The 22,151-nt window shown below is 39.7% G+C and overlaps 1 protein-coding gene and 1 pseudogene across 2 annotated transcripts; both read right to left on the reverse strand.

The window, feature by feature from the left end:
• Positions 1-1,862: 1,862 nt before the first annotated feature.
• On the reverse strand, positions 1,863-17,289 carry LOC149767851 (uncharacterized). Its single transcript, XM_089929354.1, has 2 exons — positions 16,690-17,289; positions 1,863-7,881 (listed from the first exon to the last, which is right to left on the reverse strand). The coding sequence occupies exons 1-2, from the start codon at positions 17,287-17,289 to the stop codon at positions 7,240-7,242; spliced, it is 1,242 nt and encodes a 413-aa protein (XP_089785480.1). The 3' UTR covers positions 1,863-7,239.
• LOC103698655 (uncharacterized) lies at positions 11,324-19,403 on the reverse strand (annotated as a pseudogene). Its single transcript, XR_015975977.2, has 2 exons — positions 18,426-19,403; positions 11,324-17,607 (listed from the first exon to the last, which is right to left on the reverse strand). The product of XR_015975977.2 is annotated as an uncharacterized LOC103698655 (transcript).
• Positions 19,404-22,151: the final 2,748 nt, after the last annotated feature.

The raw sequence follows: 22,151 nt of genomic DNA on the forward strand, positions 1-22,151 counted from the left end.
CCCTCTAAACACTTCTCTCTCTAATTCTTATTTCCCTCTAACTTTTCTTTTTTCTTAATCTTTTCTTGAGGCCCACCTACACACCGATAACAAGTGATTCAGCAGCAAGATTGTTAAGTGGTCTTTGCCCCTAAATATACCAAAGCCCAAAGCAATTCAGTCAAGAAGGCTTCCTCCTACCTCCAGTTGCCCAACTGAATGGGGGAACATCACTACATTCCTTTCACCTCCTTTCTCCCTATTCTTTTCCATTTTATTTAATCTGTTTCTATTTTATCTTTAATTAACTATTTTATGCTTCTCATTAAATCCAACCATTAGCATGGAAAACACCCCCACACACACACACCTCCCTTCTCTTCATCTTTGTCATCATCTTTTGCTTGCATTTGTCGATATTCTTCCTCTCACCTCATTATGTCTGGTTAACGAAAAGGCTGTAGTGGAATGAGAATTCCAAATTTGCCTCCACTCTGATGTCAGGTTTGTGCAACAAGAAAAATCACATTTCTTTGGAATTGCCATTCCCTTAAATAGAGAAATTGTAATTCTACTTTTAAATGTATTTTGATGAGCAGTACTTATGGCTTAAAATGTGAATGAATGATATCTATGATATGAAATAATTAGTGACAATTACAGTACAAAATTAAAATAAATGATTTAATTAAGATTTGTACTGCAAAGTCTTCTTAAACTTTTTAGCTATTTTATTCGAGGACACGTTCAAAAAAATACATATGATATCGATTCCATTCTAGAATGTTTCTGGCTAAATCAAAAGTTAAAATGGAATTATCATTCCTTACTTGTGCAGTCTTACATTCATTGCCCAAACAATAGAACAAGAATACTGATTCTGATCCTTTATTTTCCATCTTATCAATTTCTGATTCCCATACCAGTTCTTCCTTAATTATGCGAAACAAGCATAAGGTAACAGTATAGTTCCAATCAGACAAGAAGTATACTCATCACTTCATTATTTTTAAATACCACTTCGCTTAAAGTGGCTCAACTCCAGAACCATAAATAACACTCTTAAAATCTTAAATGTTTACCATGCTAAAACCAGAAAAACAATTGAGCATTACTGGCAAAGTGCTGGAAAGTTTAACTTTGATTGCTATTTGACAATCACAACCAAGATATTAACTAGGCATCATTTGGTTTGTACAGTATGTGAGGTTGTAATAGACATGTTTTAGTCTATACAAAACTGGGACGGATGTTATAGACCTGAAGAATTCCCAAATCTGTTCTAAAAGGACTGTCACTGTCTACATATTTATACAATACTAAAAAGAGTGAGTTGGGGTCTTCTATGAAATTTGCCTTAGATGGAAATAATTTGTCCGCTCAAATTTGTTAAGAGAATTCTGGAAAGTAAATCTCATGTAGCATTCTTTCTCATTGTTACACTTAGCAACCACCATGAGTATCAACTACAATCCCTTGCAAATAGGAATTCATCAACCCAACAAAAACAGAATTCAAAATTTACTTGGACCTCCCCCCTCCTATTATTTACAAAACAGAGACATCTCTCGATCCTCTCGTAGTTATCCATCTCAAGCTCCCTCCACTATCCAGGTTGGTCCCATCACAATTAAGAATATCAACTACTTGTGGGCAGAAAATTTTTCCTCATTGGGACAGATCAAGAAAAAGGAGGAGACGGCTAGAGCCTATGTTAGTTAAATTGTGTTCAAACTATTACACAAATCCACCTTGAGGTCTTTCATGGTTTGCATTTATGTTTTTTCCACTTTTATATTTTATTTGACAAAATCATCCTAGATGCTATTAATATAATTTCACATTCAAGGATAACTTTGGCTTATTATTTTTAGCTTCTCTTATTTTTATATATTTATTCATTTTATTATATTAACATGCTTTGCAAGTGGATGTCTGCATGCATGGGATTTCTTATATTAAAGTTATTTGTGTTCCTCAAGATTTTTTATACTTGTTCTTAAACAACCATCTCTGCATGCATTTTATCATTGTTAACATATAGATGATATATTTCATCATTTTTAAGTCTGCAAATACGTCATTTGGACCAAATCAAGTTTGGTCCATTTAGATCTCATTTATTAGACCCATAGGTTAAGTTTGGGTCTGAAAAAGTGATCCATTTGAAAAATTGGATCCAATTTGGATCAAGATTAGCCGAACCATGCTGAATCAGCAAGTTCGGAGTGTGTCGAACCAGACTGCTCAGTTAACGATATGGTTCAACAAGTCGATTCGGTATACAAAGGGCGAAGCCCTCCCCCACTCAATTTTTTTCCATTTGAAGCTCCCCTTGCTCAATTTCGAAGTCCTAATCCCTAAAACCCTATGTCCCCATCAAGTCACCAAAGACGACAACAAGAATGACCTTGGCTAGGCAAGTCACTCTTTTTCTCTCGCTCGCTCTTGATCCTCGTCGCCATATCTAGAGCTCTCGAAGCTCCCTTGTGACGACTCAAACTTCCTCTGCCCTCTCTTGATCGATCAACTTCACCAGCCGATATGAGCCCCAATACTGGTTTAGCAAACCTTGGTCTAGATCATGCTTTCCTACCTGACCTAGACCCAACACCCATGTACTAGCCAGGTCTAAAATAGGTCAAACATCATATGGCCCAACCCTACCTAATCCAACTCAATCCAAAAATCAGTGTCTCAAAATGCAATACATGATGTTGCATTGTGCGGCTGGGTATGCATATGCGGTCCCTAGACCATGCTGCACATTCAATATGTGGTTGCTACATATGTAGTTAGGCCATACATGGGCCAAAAAGATGGTCCACTTGACACTTAAGGACACATATGCAGCAGGATTAGCATTGTGCAGCTTCACATGCAGCCTATTTACCATGAAGCAGCAACATTTGTGAGCCTTTTAGCATTGTGCTGCAGCTAGCTGATCGGATAGACCATTACTTATACCCACCCCATAGTTGTTTCAGAGCAGGGCGAGGCAGGGCGGTAGAGTTAAATAGAGTGGGTTGGACAAGGCAGGTTGGGTAAAGTTACAAAAATATTTTTTTTTCCATACAAAAATACCATTACTCGTACCCACCCCGGATCTACTGTGGGTCAGGTAAAACCTGCCCCATTTGGATCGGATCGGGTCAGGTAACCGATGAGGCAAAGTAAATTGCTATCCCTAGCCGTAGCCTACCTACCATTGAGCAATAGTATTTGTGAGCCTTTTAGCATTGTGCAACCATATATTTGTTATAGGGCCAAAAATATGGTCTCCTCAGCATTTCAAAAGCACAGCAAGATTAGCATTGTGCCACTACATGTCAATCTACTTACCATTGTGCAACAGCATATGTATGCCTTTTAGCATTGTGCAAGCACATAATGGTCCACTCTTATGCAGGCCAATGCGAACTAACAAGTTCAAGCTAATGATTGTGTTGAATGTGGATTTCAAATAGGCTATATACATTACACTACTAATGTCAATATGCTAATTATCTTAACAGTACTACTAAGGCCTAAGTACTAGGTATTCAAGTGGAGATGTTGTAGCATGGAAGTAGTTTGCTAGATATTAAAATATCTGGGTGAGAAATACTTGACTACGTGACTTGACTACAACGTATGTATATGCATGTTGAAGGAAGGACTCAAGAAGGCTGGCCTTTGATGGATTTCATGCTGGGGCACTACATGGATGTTGATACAAATTGCATATTGTCTGTATATGCAGCCTACACAATGTATATGCACTATGTAGTCGTTGACTGCTTGCATGCCATAGCCACATTTTAAAACAATGCCAAGAATGCATAACTTTGAAATCTATAATCCTCCCTACCCTCAATCCCAATGTTTAGGTTTGTGGATCAAATATTAATGCTACTTACTTGTAAGTTGAAGACTCAATTAAGGCCAAACCTTATTCTCGTCAACTACATTTCTGATAGCAATCCATATCCACCACCTATGTCTTTATTAATTTTTGAATAAATATAAAATTAATAGCACAAATTTATTTTTATATTATAGTAGACCTGAACCTGGACCTGACAACCCAAACCTAAATGATTTCAGTTTGGTTCAGATCAAGCTTGACCTAGCCAAACCTGAATGACCCCATGGGTTTGCAAAAATTCTGCATGGAGACAAACTGACCTGATCCACTTAGTCAGCGGGTCAGTTATGGGACAACAATCAAGACATGAAATAAAATCAGGTTGCTTATGAGTCATCTCTAACCTAGTCGGTAATCGATCCAGTTGCAAGACTAACTTTTTTCGTTGTTGTACTTATTACTTCCATTTTGTGGCACTCTCCAGGTAAAAGAAGATTTTCAAAAAATGAATATTAAGAGTTATGATAATTTATATCAACGAAATAATGAATAATAAGCTTGAACTTCAAAGTTAAAAAATACTCCTGCAAAATAATTAACACAGCAAGACACCAAAGCCAGCAATAACAAACTTCTTGGGAAAATAAAATATAATAATAAGGGAAGAAAAATAACTGAATATAGACTATACATAATGATCGCAGTGGACTAAGGAACCTGTTCAATCATCTACAAGCTCTCCGCTTCATCCTCAAAGTAACAAGGTGAAACCCTTAGTCAGTCCAAGGAGGAGGTTGAAGAATAAGCATGATATAAAATCAGTCTCTTGAAAGATACTTAAAAGGTAGTGGGGAATTTAGACCAATAATTGCCTCTTAGGTTATCGATATGTAGTTCCCCTACATTTTATGAAGGCAAATGGCTAAAGATGGTTCTACTTTTCACTTTTCTCATTAGCATATCTAAATATTTTCATCTCTCCGATCTCCCTCCCTCCCCTACCTTCTATGCATGTACTATTATTATTTCTTAATCTTCTAATCTGGTGCATGATTTTGATTTTGTAATTTTGTTTGGATCATAACTTGATAACAAATTCTTTGTTGTACATATTGTATATCAAGGATATATGTATATTCATGCTTGGATGTAGTTGATCATCTTAGTTATGTAAATGATTCTCTCCCTAGATGCTCAAATCAGAGAAATCAAAGCTTACCTTCAATTGTTCTTTTTGTTTTCTTCCCTTTTTCCCCTTTGTTATGTGAAAATTCTTCAAGATGCAGCTATGTATAGAGATGAATTAAAGATTGTGGCTCCACACTCTCTCCTTACATATTCCAGTGATGCAACTACTTTGGTATGTTCCTAGTTTATCTGTGCAGTCTTTTGGATGACTTGAGTTAGCCATGTATGACTTCCATTTCCATCATCCCTTATCTTTGTTTTGAGGGTCACTCTATCTATGACTGTGGACAAGGAATGCTGAACCGATCTGCACCAGCTGGTTCAGCTTGGACCGAATCGGTCCGACCTCTGATCGGATCAGTTCAGGCATAGAAAATGGTTCCGGCCCCGTCCGATTCGGCTAGAACTCGGTGCGAACCAATCGGTTCCCACCAAGTCCGATTAGATTTGCCACGGCGCACCGCGCGCATTGTGGCATGTTTGGCCACAGCGTGCCGCGCTGTGACATATTTGGCGATCGATTTGGTCTGGTCTGAACTGGTCCGAGCGCCGATTGATATAACACTCGATACTGGTTCGGCAATTCTTAACTGTGGATGCTTACATTATTATGGAGCACAATTAATAGTTACTTTGCAGAATCTAAATAGGACTTTGCTCTTTTTTTGAAGATTTTTTCTAATTCTATTTCTTCCAGGTAACCTTTTCTCTGAAAGCATTATTATGCAAATTTTGCCAATGGTAATCACACACATGCATGTGCGTTGCTACATTCTTTGCTTGCCATATTCATCATTCTTTCTGATCAGAAGTATGCATGATGTAGGCCAAGCAAAAATATTCTGAAATGTAAGTCACGTATAATTCTAATATGTGCCAAATTAAAGACTGCTTTTTATATTTTGAATAACAGTCTTGGAAGCTATAACTTGAAGGATGGCAAGTTTTGTCTCAATGCCCATCATTAGCAAGAAAACAAAATCAAAACTTTTTCCCAAAGAAGCACCAAGAATTTGTTCTGCCGAATTTTTCTGTTATGCTACTGTTAGAATCACTAGTCAAACTTTGATGCATTATAATAATGCATTTAACAGTCTTTCTTCTATACGGCTGATGTGTGTCTTGGACAATCCATAAATGGGCTGAAAGGAGGTTTTAATTGATTATCAAGGTGAAACTGTAAAAGCTGTGTATTGCAATGAAATAATTTAAGTAGCAAAGGATGGGATAATGTGGTCTTCGTGATTGGTTTAGACCACAACTTATGGCCCAGTCTTGTAAGTAAAGCAGGTCAACTACTGAACATTCCAAATATATTAAAGGTCAAGTTTAGGTGATGGAAGCAAATGGATTAAAAGGAATGGTAAGGTGCTGGACCTGGTGATATTTTTAAATTCTTAGCCCAGTGATCAAGGAAATGAGCCTGATTGCTTGTCTTGGTTCTTAATATCAGAAAGATATGGTTCTGTAGAAATTTAGTAATTTTTTTAGACTTTTATCTTTGCATCATGGAAATTTTATAGCTGGTGCACATTGTACTGATTCTCCTATAAAATGACCAAGGCTAATCATCTTGACACTGCATCTACAGACAATTTTTGCTTTGAACTATACTAATAACTACTTGATAATTAATAATTATGTCAAATGTTTAAAACTGGTGGCTTTGAACTATATTTAAAACTGGTGGCTACTGTTGTGGTTCAAATTTAGCCCGAGAATGACCATATCGGAAGAGTCGAAAGAGCTGCCGATTGGGGCGGAGAAAGCAAAAATCCTAAAACCCTCGAGCTAAATCCTAAAATCCTAAATTTTAAAATTCTAAAATCCTAAAATTCGAAACCCCTAAACTCTAAAAATTCAAACTTCTAAAACTCCAAATCCTAAACTCTAAATCCTAAGCCCTAAACATTTCAATCCTAAATCCCAAATCCTGAAACTCTTAAATCCTAAAACTCTAATTCCGAATCCAAAACCTCCAGCCCCAAAACTCAAACCCCAAACTCCTAATAATAATCTAGAATGTCTATTCAGAAATAATTTGGTAATCAAAATTAACTTTACAAAAGTGAAGAATTCCTAGTCTGTTCTAATCACTCTGACATATGCAAAATTACACAGGGTAATCATCACAGATGATCTTATTTGACCGATAAATAAAGAAACAGAAATTAAAAAAAAAAAGAAGAAAGGGAAGAAAACGAGAGTGCGTACTGTGATAACCACTATTGCTGTGGCTGCTGCAGGTTGTGAGGAGGTTGCTGCTGCCGCTGCAGGTTTGGCGGCCGTGGGGGCGGCATCCAAGGTCTCGGCGGGGCAAACATCGGGACCGCTCCACAAGGCGGTGGCGGCGGAGGAATCCCGCGCCTGGCAGGTGGAGGAGCCCCCATCCCGGGCCTCTGCGGTGGTGGGGGGCCGTGCATCATCTGAGGGGGTTGCAGGCCCACAGGGCGCTTCCCGAACTGGGGTGGGGGCACGGGGAAGGGCGCGGGCGGGGCCACTGGAGACGGGAAGCCGCGCACCTGAGGGGGGCAGACGTCCTGCGGGTAGGAGACGGGCGGGGCAGAGAGCTGCGGCACGGGGGGCCAGGAGATCTGGGGCTGCATCATGCCAGGGGCTGGGCCACCGACCCCGCGGACGGGGCTGGCAAGACCTGGCTGGGCCTGGACGAGGGGGGCGGTGGGGACGCCGCGGCCGGCGCCGCGGCCGATTCCGGGGCCTGCGAGGGCGGTGGAGGCGGCGTGGGCCTTGGCGCGGGACTCGTCCGGGGGAGAGCGGCCCTCGACGGTCATGGAGACGACCTCCTCGCCGCGGAGGAGGACGAGGCCAAGGGTGCGGCGGTCCTCGCACTCCAAAACCCTAAAAACCTAAACCCTAAAACCTAAACCCTAAAACCTAAACCCTAAACCCTAAACCCTAAACCCTAAACCCTAAACCCTAAACCCTAAACCCTAAACCCTAAACCCTAAACCCTAAACCCTAAACCCTAAACCCTAAACCCTAAACCCTAAACCCTAAACCCAAAACCCTAAACCCAAAACCCAAAACCCAAAAACCCAAACCCAAAAACCCAAACCCAAAAACCCCAAACCAAAAACCCTAAACCAAAAACCCTAAATCCTAAACCCTAAACCCTAAACCCTAAACCCTAAACCCTAAACCCTAAACCCTAAACCCTAAACCCTAAACCCTAAACCCTAAACCCTAAACCCTAAACCCTAAACCCTAAAACCCTAAACCCTAAAACCCTAAACCCTAAACCCTAAACCCTAAACCCTAAACCCTAAAACCCTAAACCCTAAAACCCTAAACCCTAAACCCAAAACCCTAAACCCAAAACCCTAAACCCAAAATCCTAAACCCTAAACCCTAAACCCTAAACCCTAAACCCTAAACCCTAATAGAATAAGAGTATTGTTAGAAAAACTCTTATTTCACTGTATTGTTAAATATACAATAAGAGTATTGATTTAAAAAAAAACTGATACAAAGGACTTGGACCTTTAATTACATTTGAAAAATAGCCCATCAGAGATGCATCAATGATGCATCTACCTGTCATGAAGCAATGCCATGCAAGTGTATATGTTTGGGCTTCTAAATTACTATTGCTCACATGAAATTATAGCGGAAATGGATAGAGGGGAATAGCTCAAGATAATGGTTATTAAAACAGCCATTTAGATGCTTATGCAACAACTTAAATAGCTATGTGTGATGAAAAATCTAAGCATAGTTAGTTATTTTCAAACTACTTCAAACAACTTCAAACTACTTAGTTATTTTCATGATCGTGACAATTTAAACACTACAATGTTGCTTTTGTTCAAGCCATTGCATAACCAAGAACTCTCACATGTAAGTATACCTAGGCATCTAGAGAAGAATTGATGAAGTCAGGGGCTGAGATCACATGAAACAATACATGTTGATTCCATTTCATATCTATATGCAAAGAGTGCAACAGAGCATATCGAATTTTCAGAAGTACTAGATGGCTTAGATTAAGCAAAGCCACAAGGAAGGTTCTTACCATAATGTGGGATCTTCTCAATACATAATTATTAATAATCGTCCTAATGTCCTATTTTGAGTAGGCCTAATGCATAGACTTCCTACTTTAGACATCTATTGGGTTGGGGAACTTCTGAAGCCCTTAGGATTCAACTTTGGCAAAGGAGCATTATAAATGTGGTTCCATAAAACATAAAATTTGTAATCTAGGGGAGGATATGGATGCTTATGAGGAAGACTACCTACTATGTTTTAAAGAGTCCTAACAAAACTCCATTGCCAAGGGATTTTATTCTACAACAGCTAAAGTTGGTCAAATTTAGAAGGTTAGCTAAATATATATAAAGACCTATATGGGCCAGCTGAAAACGCTGCTATGATAGCTTTATTTGTTAAAGGACTGAACTATAGAGACCACGTTCAGCCTTTTGTTCCCTCTAAACACTTCTCTCTCTAATTCTTATTTCCCTCTAACTTTTCTTTTTTCTTAATCTTTTCTTGAGGCCCACCTACACACCGATAACAAGTGATTCAGCAGCAAGATTGTTAAGTGGTCTTTGCCCCTAAATATACCAAAGCCCAAAGCAATTCAGTCAAGAAGGCTTCCTCCTACCTCCAGTTGCCCAACTGAATGGGGGAACATCACTACATTCCTTTCACCTCCTTTCTCCCTATTCTTTTCCATTTTATTTAATCTGTTTCTATTTTATCTTTAATTAACTATTTTGTGCTTCTCATTAAATCCAACCATTAGCATGGAAAACACCCCCACACACACACACCTCCCTTCTCTTCATCTTTGTCATCATCTTTTGCTTGCATTTGTCGATATTCTTCCTCTCACCTCATTATGTCTGGTTAACGAAAAGGCTGTAGTGGAATGAGAATTCCAAATTTGCCTCCACTCTGATGTCAGGTTTGTGCAACAAGAAAAATCACATTTCTTTGGAATTGCCATTCCCTTAAATAGAGAAATTGTAATTCTACTTTTAAATGTATTTTGATGAGCAGTACTTATGGCTTAAAATGTGAATGAATGATATCTATGATATGAAATAATTAGTGACAATTACAGTACAAAATTAAAATAAATGATTTAATTAAGATTTGTACTGCAAAGTCTTCTTAAACTTTTTAGCTATTTTATTCGAGGACACGTTCAAAAAAATACATATGATATCGATTCCATTCTAGAATGTTTCTGGCTAAATCAAAAGTTAAAATGGAATTATCATTCCTTACTTGTGCAGTCTTACATTCATTGCCCAAACAATAGAACAAGAATACTGATTCTGATCCTTTATTTTCCATCTTATCAATTTCTGATTCCCATACCAGTTCTTCCTTAATTATGCGAAACAAGCATAAGGTAACAGTATAGTTCCAATCAGACAAGAAGTATACTCATCACTTCATTATTTTTAAATACCACTTCGCTTAAAGTGGCTCAACTCCAGAACCATAAATAACACTCTTAAAATCTTAAATGTTTACCATGCTAAAACCAGAAAAACAATTGAGCATTACTGGCAAAGTGCTGGAAAGTTTAACTTTGATTGCTATTTGACAATCACAACCAAGATATTAACTAGGCATCATTTGGTTTGTACAGTATGTGAGGTTGTAATAGACATGTTTTAGTCTATACAAAACTGGGACGGATGTTATAGACCTGAAGAATTCCCAAATCTGTTCTAAAAGGACTGTCACTGTCTACATATTTATACAATACTAAAAAGAGTGAGTTGGGGTCTTCTATGAAATTTGCCTTAGATGGAAATAATTTGTCCGCTCAAATTTGTTAAGAGAATTCTGGAAAGTAAATCTCATGTAGCATTCTTTCTCATTGTTACACTTAGCAACCACCATGAGTATCAACTACAATCCCTTGCAAATAGGAATTCATCAACCCAACAAAAACAGAATTCAAAATTTACTTGGACCTCCCCCCTCCTATTATTTACAAAACAGAGACATCTCTCGATCCTCTCGTAGTTATCCATCTCAAGCTCCCTCCACTATCCAGGTTGGTCCCATCACAATTAAGAATATCAACTACTTGTGGGCAGAAAATTTTTCCTCATTGGGACAGATCAAGAAAAAGGAGGAGACGGCTAGAGCCTATGTTAGTTAAATTGTGTTCAAACTATTACACAAATCCACCTTGAGGTCTTTCATGGTTTGCATTTATGTTTTTTCCACTTTTATATTTTATTTGACAAAATCATCCTAGATGCTATTAATATAATTTCACATTCAAGGATAACTTTGGCTTATTATTTTTAGCTTCTCTTATTTTTATATATTTATTCATTTTATTATATTAACATGCTTTGCAAGTGGATGTCTGCATGCATGGGATTTCTTATATTAAAGTTATTTGTGTTCCTCAAGATTTTTTATACTTGTTCTTAAACAACCATCTCTGCATGCATTTTATCATTGTTAACATATAGATGATATATTTCATCATTTTTAAGTCTGCAAATACGTCATTTGGACCAAATCAAGTTTGGTCCATTTAGATCTCATTTATTAGACCCATAGGTTAAGTTTGGGTCTGAAAAAGTGATCCATTTGAAAAATTGGATCCAATTTGGATCAAGATTAGCCGAACCATGCTGAATCAGCAAGTTCGGAGTGTGTCGAACCAGACTGCTCAGTTAACGATATGGTTCAACAAGTCGATTCGGTATACAAAGGGCGAAGCCCTCCCCCACTCAATTTTTTTCCATTTGAAGCTCCCCTTGCTCAATTTCGAAGTCCTAATCCCTAAAACCCTATGTCCCCATCAAGTCACCAAAGACGACAACAAGAATGACCTTGGCTAGGCAAGTCACTCTTTTTCTCTCGCTCGCTCTTGATCCTCGTCGCCATATCTAGAGCTCTCGAAGCTCCCTTGTGACGACTCAAACTTCCTCTGCCCTCTCTTGATCGATCAACTTCACCAGCCGATATGAGCCCCAATACTGGTTTAGCAAACCTTGGTCTAGATCATGCTTTCCTACCTGACCTAGACCCAACACCCATGTACTAGCCAGGTCTAAAATAGGTCAAACATCATATGGCCCAACCCTACCTAATCCAACTCAATCCAAAAATCAGTGTCTCAAAATGCAATACATGATGTTGCATTGTGCGGCTGGGTATGCATATGCGGTCCCTAGACCATGCTGCACATTCAATATGTGGTTGCTACATATGTAGTTAGGCCATACATGGGCCAAAAAGATGGTCCACTTGACACTTAAGGACACATATGCAGCAGGATTAGCATTGTGCAGCTTCACATGCAGCCTATTTACCATGAAGCAGCAACATTTGTGAGCCTTTTAGCATTGTGCTGCAGCTAGCTGATCGGATAGACCATTACTTATACCCACCCCATAGTTGTTTCAGAGCAGGGCGAGGCAGGGCGGTAGAGTTAAATAGAGTGGGTTGGACAAGGCAGGTTGGGTAAAGTTACAAAAATATTTTTTTTTCCATACAAAAATACCATTACTCGTACCCACCCCGGATCTACTGTGGGTCAGGTAAAACCTGCCCCATTTGGATCGGATCGGGTCAGGTAACCGATGAGGCAAAGTAAATTGCTATCCCTAGCCGTAGCCTACCTACCATTGAGCAATAGTATTTGTGAGCCTTTTAGCATTGTGCAACCATATATTTGTTATAGGGCCAAAAATATGGTCTCCTCAGCATTTCAAAAGCACAGCAAGATTAGCATTGTGCCACTACATGTCAATCTACTTACCATTGTGCAACAGCATATGTATGCCTTTTAGCATTGTGCAAGCACATAATGGTCCACTCTTATGCAGGCCAATGCGAACTAACAAGTTCAAGCTAATGATTGTGTTGAATGTGGATTTCAAATAGGCTATATACATTACACTACTAATGTCAATATGCTAATTATCTTAACAGTACTACTAAGGCCTAAGTACTAGGTATTCAAGTGGAGATGTTGTAGCATGGAAGTAGTTTGCTAGATATTAAAATATCTGGGTGAGAAATACTTGACTACGTGACTTGACTACAACGTATGTATATGCATGTTGAAGGAAGGACTCAAGAAGGCTGGCCTTTGATGGATTTCATGCTGGGGCACTACATGGATGTTGATACAAATTGCATATTGTCTGTATATGCAGCCTACACAATGTATATGCACTATGTAGTCGTTGACTGCTTGCATGCCATAGCCACATTTTAAAACAATGCCAAGAATGCATAACTTTGAAATCTATAATCCTCCCTACCCTCAATCCCAATGTTTAGGTTTGTGGATCAAATATTAATGCTACTTACTTGTAAGTTGAAGACTCAATTAAGGCCAAACCTTATTCTCGTCAACTACATTTCTGATAGCAATCCATATCCACCACCTATGTCTTTATTAATTTTTGAATAAATATAAAATTAATAGCACAAATTTATTTTTATATTATAGTAGACCTGAACCTGGACCTGACAACCCAAACCTAAATGATTTCAGTTTGGTTCAGATCAAGCTTGACCTAGCCAAACCTGAATGACCCCATGGGTTTGCAAAAATTCTGCATGGAGACAAACTGACCTGATCCACTTAGTCAGCGGGTCAGTTATGGGACAACAATCAAGACATGAAATAAAATCAGGTTGCTTATGAGTCATCTCTAACCTAGTCGGTAATCGATCCAGTTGCAAGACTAACTTTTTTCGTTGTTGTACTTATTACTTCCATTTTGTGGCACTCTCCAGGTAAAAGAAGATTTTCAAAAAATGAATATTAAGAGTTATGATAATTTATATCAACGAAATAATGAATAATAAGCTTGAACTTCAAAGTTAAAAAATACTCCTGCAAAATAATTAACACAGCAAGACACCAAAGCCAGCAATAACAAACTTCTTGGGAAAATAAAATATAATAATAAGGGAAGAAAAATAACTGAATATAGACTATACATAATGATCGCAGTGGACTAAGGAACCTGTTCAATCATCTACAAGCTCTCCGCTTCATCCTCAAAGTAACAAGGTGAAACCCTTAGTCAGTCCAAGGAGGAGGTTGAAGAATAAGCATGATATAAAATCAGTCTCTTGAAAGATACTTAAAAGGTAGTGGGGAATTTAGACCAATAATTGCCTCTTAGGTTATCGATATGTAGTTCCCCTACATTTTATGAAGGCAAATGGCTAAAGATGGTTCTACTTTTCACTTTTCTCATTAGCATATCTAAATATTTTCATCTCTCCGATCTCCCTCCCTCCCCTACCTTCTATGCATGTACTATTATTATTTCTTAATCTTCTAATCTGGTGCATGATTTTGATTTTGTAATTTTGTTTGGATCATAACTTGATAACAAATTCTTTGTTGTACATATTGTATATCAAGGATATATGTATATTCATGCTTGGATGTAGTTGATCATCTTAGTTATGTAAATGATTCTCTCCCTAGATGCTCAAATCAGAGAAATCAAAGCTTACCTTCAATTGTTCTTTTTGTTTTCTTCCCTTTTTCCCCTTTGTTATGTGAAAATTCTTCAAGATGCAGCTATGTATAGAGATGAATTAAAGATTGTGGCTCCACACTCTCTCCTTACATATTCCAGTGATGCAACTACTTTGGTATGTTCCTAGTTTATCTGTGCAGTCTTTTGGATGACTTGAGTTAGCCATGTATGACTTCCATTTCCATCATCCCTTATCTTTGTTTTGAGGGTCACTCTATCTATGACTGTGGACAAGGAATGCTGAACCGATCTGCACCAGCTGGTTCAGCTTGGACCGAATCGGTCCGACCTCTGATCGGATCAGTTCAGGCATAGAAAATGGTTCCGGCCCCGTCCGATTCGGCTAGAACTCGGTGCGAACCAATCGGTTCCCACCAAGTCCGATTAGATTTGCCACGGCGCACCGCGCGCATTGTGGCATGTTTGGCCACAGCGTGCCGCGCTGTGACATATTTGGCGATCGATTTGGTCTGGTCTGAACTGGTCCGAGCGCCGATTGATATAACACTCGATACTGGTTCGGCAATTCTTAACTGTGGATGCTTACATTATTATGGAGCACAATTAATAGTTACTTTGCAGAATCTAAATAGGACTTTGCTCTTTTTTTGAAGATTTTTTCTAATTCTATTTCTTCCAGGTAACCTTTTCTCTGAAAGCATTATTATGCAAATTTTGCCAATGGTAATCACACACATGCATGTGCGTTGCTACATTCTTTGCTTGCCATATTCATCATTCTTTCTGATCAGAAGTATGCATGATGTAGGCCAAGCAAAAATATTCTGAAATGTAAGTCACGTATAATTCTAATATGTGCCAAATTAAAGACTGCTTTTTATATTTTGAATAACAGTCTTGGAAGCTATAACTTGAAGGATGGCAAGTTTTGTCTCAATGCCCATCATTAGCAAGAAAACAAAATCAAAACTTTTTCCCAAAGAAGCACCAAGAATTTGTTCTGCCGAATTTTTCTGTTATGCTACTGTTAGAATCACTAGTCAAACTTTGATGCATTATAATAATGCATTTAACAGTCTTTCTTCTATACGGCTGATGTGTGTCTTGGACAATCCATAAATGGGCTGAAAGGAGGTTTTAATTGATTATCAAGGTGAAACTGTAAAAGCTGTGTATTGCAATGAAATAATTTAAGTAGCAAAGGATGGGATAATGTGGTCTTCGTGATTGGTTTAGACCACAACTTATGGCCCAGTCTTGTAAGTAAAGCAGGTCAACTACTGAACATTCCAAATATATTAAAGGTCAAGTTTAGGTGATGGAAGCAAATGGATTAAAAGGAATGGTAAGGTGCTGGACCTGGTGATATTTTTAAATTCTTAGCCCAGTGATCAAGGAAATGAGCCTGATTGCTTGTCTTGGTTCTTAATATCAGAAAGATATGGTTCTGTAGAAATTTAGTAATTTTTTTAGACTTTTATCTTTGCATCATGGAAATTTTATAGCTGGTGCACATTGTACTGATTCTCCTATAAAATGACCAAGGCTAATCATCTTGACACTGCATCTACAGACAATTTTTGCTTTGAACTATACTAATAACTACTTGATAATTAATAATTATGTCAAATGTTTAAAACTGGTGGCTTTGAACTATATTTAAAACTGGTGGCTACTGTTGTGGTTCAAATTTAGCCCGAGAATGACCATATCGGAAGAGTCGAAAGAGCTGCCGATTGGGGCGGAGAAAGCAAAAATCCTAAAACCCTCGAGCTAAATCCTAAAATCCTAAATTTTAAAATTCTAAAATCCTAAAATTCGAAACCCCTAAACTCTAAAAATTCAAACTTCTAAAACTCCAAATCCTAAACTCTAAATCCTAAGCCCTAAACATTTCAATCCTAAATCCCAAATCCTGAAACTCTTAAATCCTAAAACTCTAATTCCGAATCCAAAACCTCCAGCCCCAAAACTCAAACCCCAAACTCCTAATAATAATCTAGAATGTCTATTCAGAAATAATTTGGTAATCAAAATTAACTTTACAAAAGTGAAGAATTCCTAGTCTGTTCTAATCACTCTGACATATGCAAAATTACACAGGGTAATCATCACAGATGATCTTATTTGACCGATAAATAAAGAAACAGAAATTAAAAAAAAAAAGAAGAAAGGGAAGAAAACGAGAGTGCGTACTGTGATAACCACTATTGCTGTGGCTGCTGCAGGTTGTGAGGAGGTTGCTGCTGCCGCTGCAGGTTTGGCGGCCGTGGGGGCGGCATCCAAGGTCTCGGCGGGGCAAACATCGGGACCGCTCCACAAGGCGGTGGCGGCGGAGGAATCCCGCGCCTGGCAGGTGGAGGAGCCCCCATCCCGGGCCTCTGCGGTGGTGGGGGGCCGTGCATCATCTGAGGGGGTTGCAGGCCCACAGGGCGCTTCCCGAACTGGGGTGGGGGCACGGGGAAGGGCGCGGGCGGGGCCACGGGAGGTCGCAGGCGGGGCCACGGGAGAGGGGAAGCCGCGCACCTGAGGGGGGCAGACGTCCTGCGGGTAGGAGACGGGCGGGGCAGAGAGCTGCGGCACGGGGGGCCGGGAGATCTGGGGCTGCATCATGCCAGGGGCTGGGCCACCGACCCCGCGGACGGGGCTGGCAAGACCTGGCTGGGCCTGGACGAGGGGGGCGGTGGGGACGCCGCGGCCGGCGCCGCGGCCGATTCCGGGGCCTGCGAGGGCGGTGGAGGCGGCGTGGGCCTTGGCGCGGGACTCGTCCGGGGGAGAGCGGCCCTCGACGGTCATGGAGACGACCTCCTCGCCGCGGAGGAGGACGAGGCCAAGGGTGCGGCGGTCCTCGCACTCCTCTCCTCCTTTCTTGGCGTTGGGCCCGGATGAAGAGGGGGCAGCTTGCGGAACTCCTCGCAGTCGCCGAGGACGAGGTTCATGTGGCGGTCGAAGGCCATGAACTTGCCCACCAGCTGCCGGCCGTCCTAGATCGTCACCCGCATCCGCTAGTTGACGTACTGCAGCGTCTTCGAACCCTTCGGCATCGACATCTTGGATCGTCTCTCTCGTCCCGCCAGGGTTTTTTGGTTTTTGAATGTCGGAGGGAGAGTCGGACTGGGAGGGACGGATGAAAGAAATAGAATCAGCGTAGTTTCCGGAGGTTTTTGAATGTATGAGCTCGAGTTCAAAATTCAAAATTTAAAATTCAGAATTTAGAATTTAGGATTTAAAATTTAAAATTTTAGGGTTTAGAATTTTAGAGTTTAGAATTGTACCTGTTTAAAAAAATTATATTCATTTTTTGTTTAAAAAAATTGTATTCATTTTTTTGTTTAAAAAAATATATTTATTTTTTTTGTTTAAAAAAATTATATTCATTTGTTTTGTTTTTTGTTCTAAAATAGATATAAAAATGCAAATAGATCGGATGAGACTGGATCATGAGTGATCTCGATCTAACTCGGTTTCTTGTTCGGATTTTAATGTTAGATTCAGACTCAACCTAATAGAAGAACGGGTCAACTTAGAACCTAAACCCTAAAACGTAAAACCTAAACCCTAAAACCTAAACACAAACCCTAAAACCTAAAACCTAAAACCTTAACCCTAAAACCTAAACCCCTAAACCCTAAATCCTAAACCCTAAACCCTAAAACCTAAACCCTAAACTCTTAAATCCTAAAACTCTAAACCCTAATCCAAAACCTCCAGCCCCAAAACTCAAACCCCAAACTCCTAATAATAATCTAGAATGCCTATTCAGAAATAATTTGGTAATCAAAATCAACTTTACAAAAGTGAAGAATTCCTAGTCTGTTCTAATCACTCTGATATATGCAAAATTACACAGAGCAATCATCACAGATGATCTTATTTGACTGATAAATAAAGAAACAGAAATAAAAAAAAGGGAAGAAAACGAGAGTGCGTACCCTGGTAACCACTACTGTCTACTGCTGTGGCTGCTGCAGGTTGTGAGGAGGTTGCTGCTGCCGCTGCAGGTTTGGCGGCGGTGAGGGCGGCATCCAAGGTCTCGGCGGGGCAAACACCGGGACCGCTCCACCAGGCGGTGGCGGCGGAGGAATCCCGCGCCTGGCGGGTGGAGGAGCCCCCATCCCGGGCCTCTGCGGTGGTGGGGGGCCGTGCATCATCTGAGGGGGTTGCAGGCCCACAGGGCGCTTCCCGAACTGGGGTGGGGGCACGGGGAAGGGCGCGGGCGGGGCCACGGGAGGTCGCAGGCGGGGCCACGGGAGAGGGGAAGCCGCGCACCTGAGGGGGGCAGACGTCCTGCGGGTAGGAGACGGGCGGGGCAGAGAGCTGCGGCACGGGGGGCCGGGAGATCTGGGGCTGCATCATGCCAGGGGCTGGGCCACCGACCCCGCGGACGGGGCTGGCAAGACCTGGCTGGGCCTGAACGAGGGGGGCGGTGGGGACGCCGCGGCCGGCGCCGCGGCCGATTCCGGGGCCTGCGAGGGCGGTGGAGGCGGCGTGGGCCTTGGCGCGGGACTCGTCCGGGGGAGAGCGGCCCTCGACGGTCAGGGAGACGACCTCCTCGCCGCGGAGGAGGACGAGGCCAAGGGTGCGGCGGTCCTCGCACTCCTCTCCTCCTTCTTGGCGTTGGGCCCGGATGAAGAGGGGGCAGCTTGCGGAACTCCTCGCAGTCGCCGAGGACGAGGTTCATGTGGCGGTCGAAGGCCATGAACTTGCCCACCAGCTGCCGGCCGTCCTGGATCGTCACCCGCATCCGCTAGTTGACGTACTGCAGCATCTTCGAACCCTTCGACATCGACATCTTGGATCGTCTCTCTCGTTCCGCCAGGGTTTTGGGGTTTTTGAATGTCGGGAGGGAGAGTCGGACTCGGAGGGATGGATGAAAGAAATTGAATCAGGGTAGTTTCAGAGGTTTTTGAATGTCTGAGCGCTCTCGGGTTCAAAATTCAAAATTTAGTTTCAGAGGTTTTTGAATGTTTCAGTGCCCTCGGGTTCAAAATTCAAAATTTAAAATTCAGAATTTAAAATTTAGGATTTAAAATTTAAAAATTTAGGGTTTAGAATTTTAGAGTTTAGAACTGTACCTATTTAAAAAAAATTATATTCATTTTTTGTTTAAAAAAAATTATATTCATTTTTTTTGTTTAAAAAAAATATATTCATTTTTTTGTTTAAAAAAAATTATATTCATTTGTTTTGTTTTTTGTTCTAAATAGATATAGAAATGCAAATAGATCGGATCAGACTGGATCATGAGTGATCTCGATCTAACTCTGTTTCTTATTCGGATTTTAATATTGAATTCAGACTCAACCTAATAGAAGATCGGATCAACTTAGAGCCACAGCTGCAGTTTTTGACCCAATAAATTATTCAGATTGGATCGGGTCACTTTATCCCAATCTAAAAAATTTGAGCTCGGACAAATTTGGATCCGGATTGGATCCATATATAAAACTACATCATAGAACTATGACACAACTTAGATACTAGAATCAAATTTATCTTTGTTTCAGTGCTCTTTGTTGGTTTCTTTGATCTTTGACGGAGGAAACAAAATGAACAAAACATTTTTGCTTAAATTAAAAAAAAATCTGTATGCCATTGCAGCCTTAAATTTAGATGCACTTGAATACAATTGTATGTTAATAAGAAGAATCTATTAGATATAAGTTGTTGAAAGAATTTGAGAGTCCAAGCAAACACATGCTTAATCCAAGTTAATATTTCCCCATGCTTAATGATTCAAGTGGTCAATTCGATTTGGTCCAATTCAAAATAGATGTAGTTCTCCAACCCTAGTGAAGTTATGACTACAATTAGTTATCATAAGCATCCCAACCAGCAACAGTGCGCGTTCCTTCTGTTTCATCTCATATTAGCTTCAGAAACATCTGCTGCCCAATTTAAATAATCTGCATGCTTAAATGAGTTCAGCAAGATGCTCGTCTCTGCAACCAATGAAGATATACATGATGATGATCCATGTACCGCCTTGGGATTCCATAAGGTAGGAGAGAGAGTTATTTTGAAGTTGCTCAAAAGGAGCCAAAAGATTATATCTGATGCAACACCAATCGTAGCATTGATTGAGCAATAGACATGAGAATTATTTCCATGTTTAGAGAGAGGCGGTTACATGGAGGTGCATAGAGCTATAGAGTATGGTAAACCATATGGGTACAAGTGTGTTAGAGGTGCAAATATGTTTGAGCGAAAATGCACTAATATCAAAGTGAAAGAAAGTGTCAGAGAGCAGCTACTAAAGTGCAACCACATATAGATGTATGGTTGCGGGCATATACAAAAGTAGTTATGCAGGTTCATGGGTGCAAGCACCATATCAAATATTGGCAGGAAAATATGGCTGCTAGGCATTCGTTGGCAACAATCAAATGTTTGATGTTATATTTGGCATGGTGATGAGATAGTTGATGCTGAGGGGGAGTATTAAGGTTTTCTATTCTAGTATTGTTCTAGTTGCAGTATAACCGACTTAGATTTCACTTGGAACAGCATAGAGTTCTAACTAAGGTAGGAGACTCCTATATGTAGGACTAACTTGGTTATAGCGCAAAGCGGTGCTATAGCAGTCTAGGTAAAGGACTTTCTATCCTTATTGTTGTTTTGTTTTATTATTGAAATAGGAGTTTTGGTCTCTTTATTGAAGAGTGTGTGATATAGTAAACAAGTAGAGAGCTTTCATCCTATATGCATGGTGTTAGGAGTTGATCTTAATTGATTTAAATTATATGTTGTATCAAAACATTAGCTACTTTGCTAATGAATTCGTGCACATCGTTAGAAAGAGCTTTTCTGGCACATTCATGCAGTAGAAGCTGTGTATATTAGTTTGGCTTTTATAAATTTATTTTAGAAAAAATTACAGCAACGCATCCCCAACTTTTTATGATTTATACTTACATTTCGAAACTTCTAAATTTTTTAAACCTCAAATTTAGATTTTAGTTGCAACATGGCTCAACTGTGTATCTGAGGAGCTGTAATTTCCCCCTAATATAAGTTTAAATACAAAATTCCATCAATATCTTTTATTATCTCTTCCCTCCTTTTTTTTTCTCAGATTTACAATTTTCATGGAAACTTAAAAGAGCATTATTTTCTCCCTATTGGTGTGGTCCCTTCTCCATCTCATTTGAATTTAAAAAAAAAAAAGATGGTAGTTTAAAACCTCCCAGCTTAGAGGTGAGGTAATCGTGGAAACCAGAGAGTTTGGTAGTTTGCGAAAAATGGTAAAAATATTAAAAAAAAAGTGCTACTTTATCGGATAATTGGATGGTTAATTTTATTTAGATTTGGCTGAAATTTCAGTATATTGTTTCCGACATTGAGTGCTACGGATTGAATGGTTTGGATTTTTAAAAAGTCTTATCTATTGATTATTTCAAGCATTAATACTTGATGAGATCTATCCTCTATGTTGCTATTTATTGTTGAAATCTGTGACGAATGTTCTTGTTGCAAAAACTAAAATTAAATTTTATTGATGTGGTACAACTTATAGTTGAATTAGAGAGGATCTATTGTAATTTCATTATTCTAAATAGTAAAAGTTTTTGGCTTCATAGTTTTTTTTTTCATATTGAAGGATTTTCACGTTAAAAAATTATGTTTCTTCTTGTATGTGAATTGCTTGATTATTTTAC

The sequence above is a fragment of the Phoenix dactylifera genome, chromosome 3 (assembly GCF_051530095.1).
Source record: "Phoenix dactylifera cultivar Ajwa chromosome 3, Ajwa_hap1_PhDact_Kaust_v1.1, whole genome shotgun sequence".
Classification (NCBI taxonomy): domain Eukaryota; kingdom Viridiplantae; phylum Streptophyta; class Magnoliopsida; order Arecales; family Arecaceae; genus Phoenix; species Phoenix dactylifera.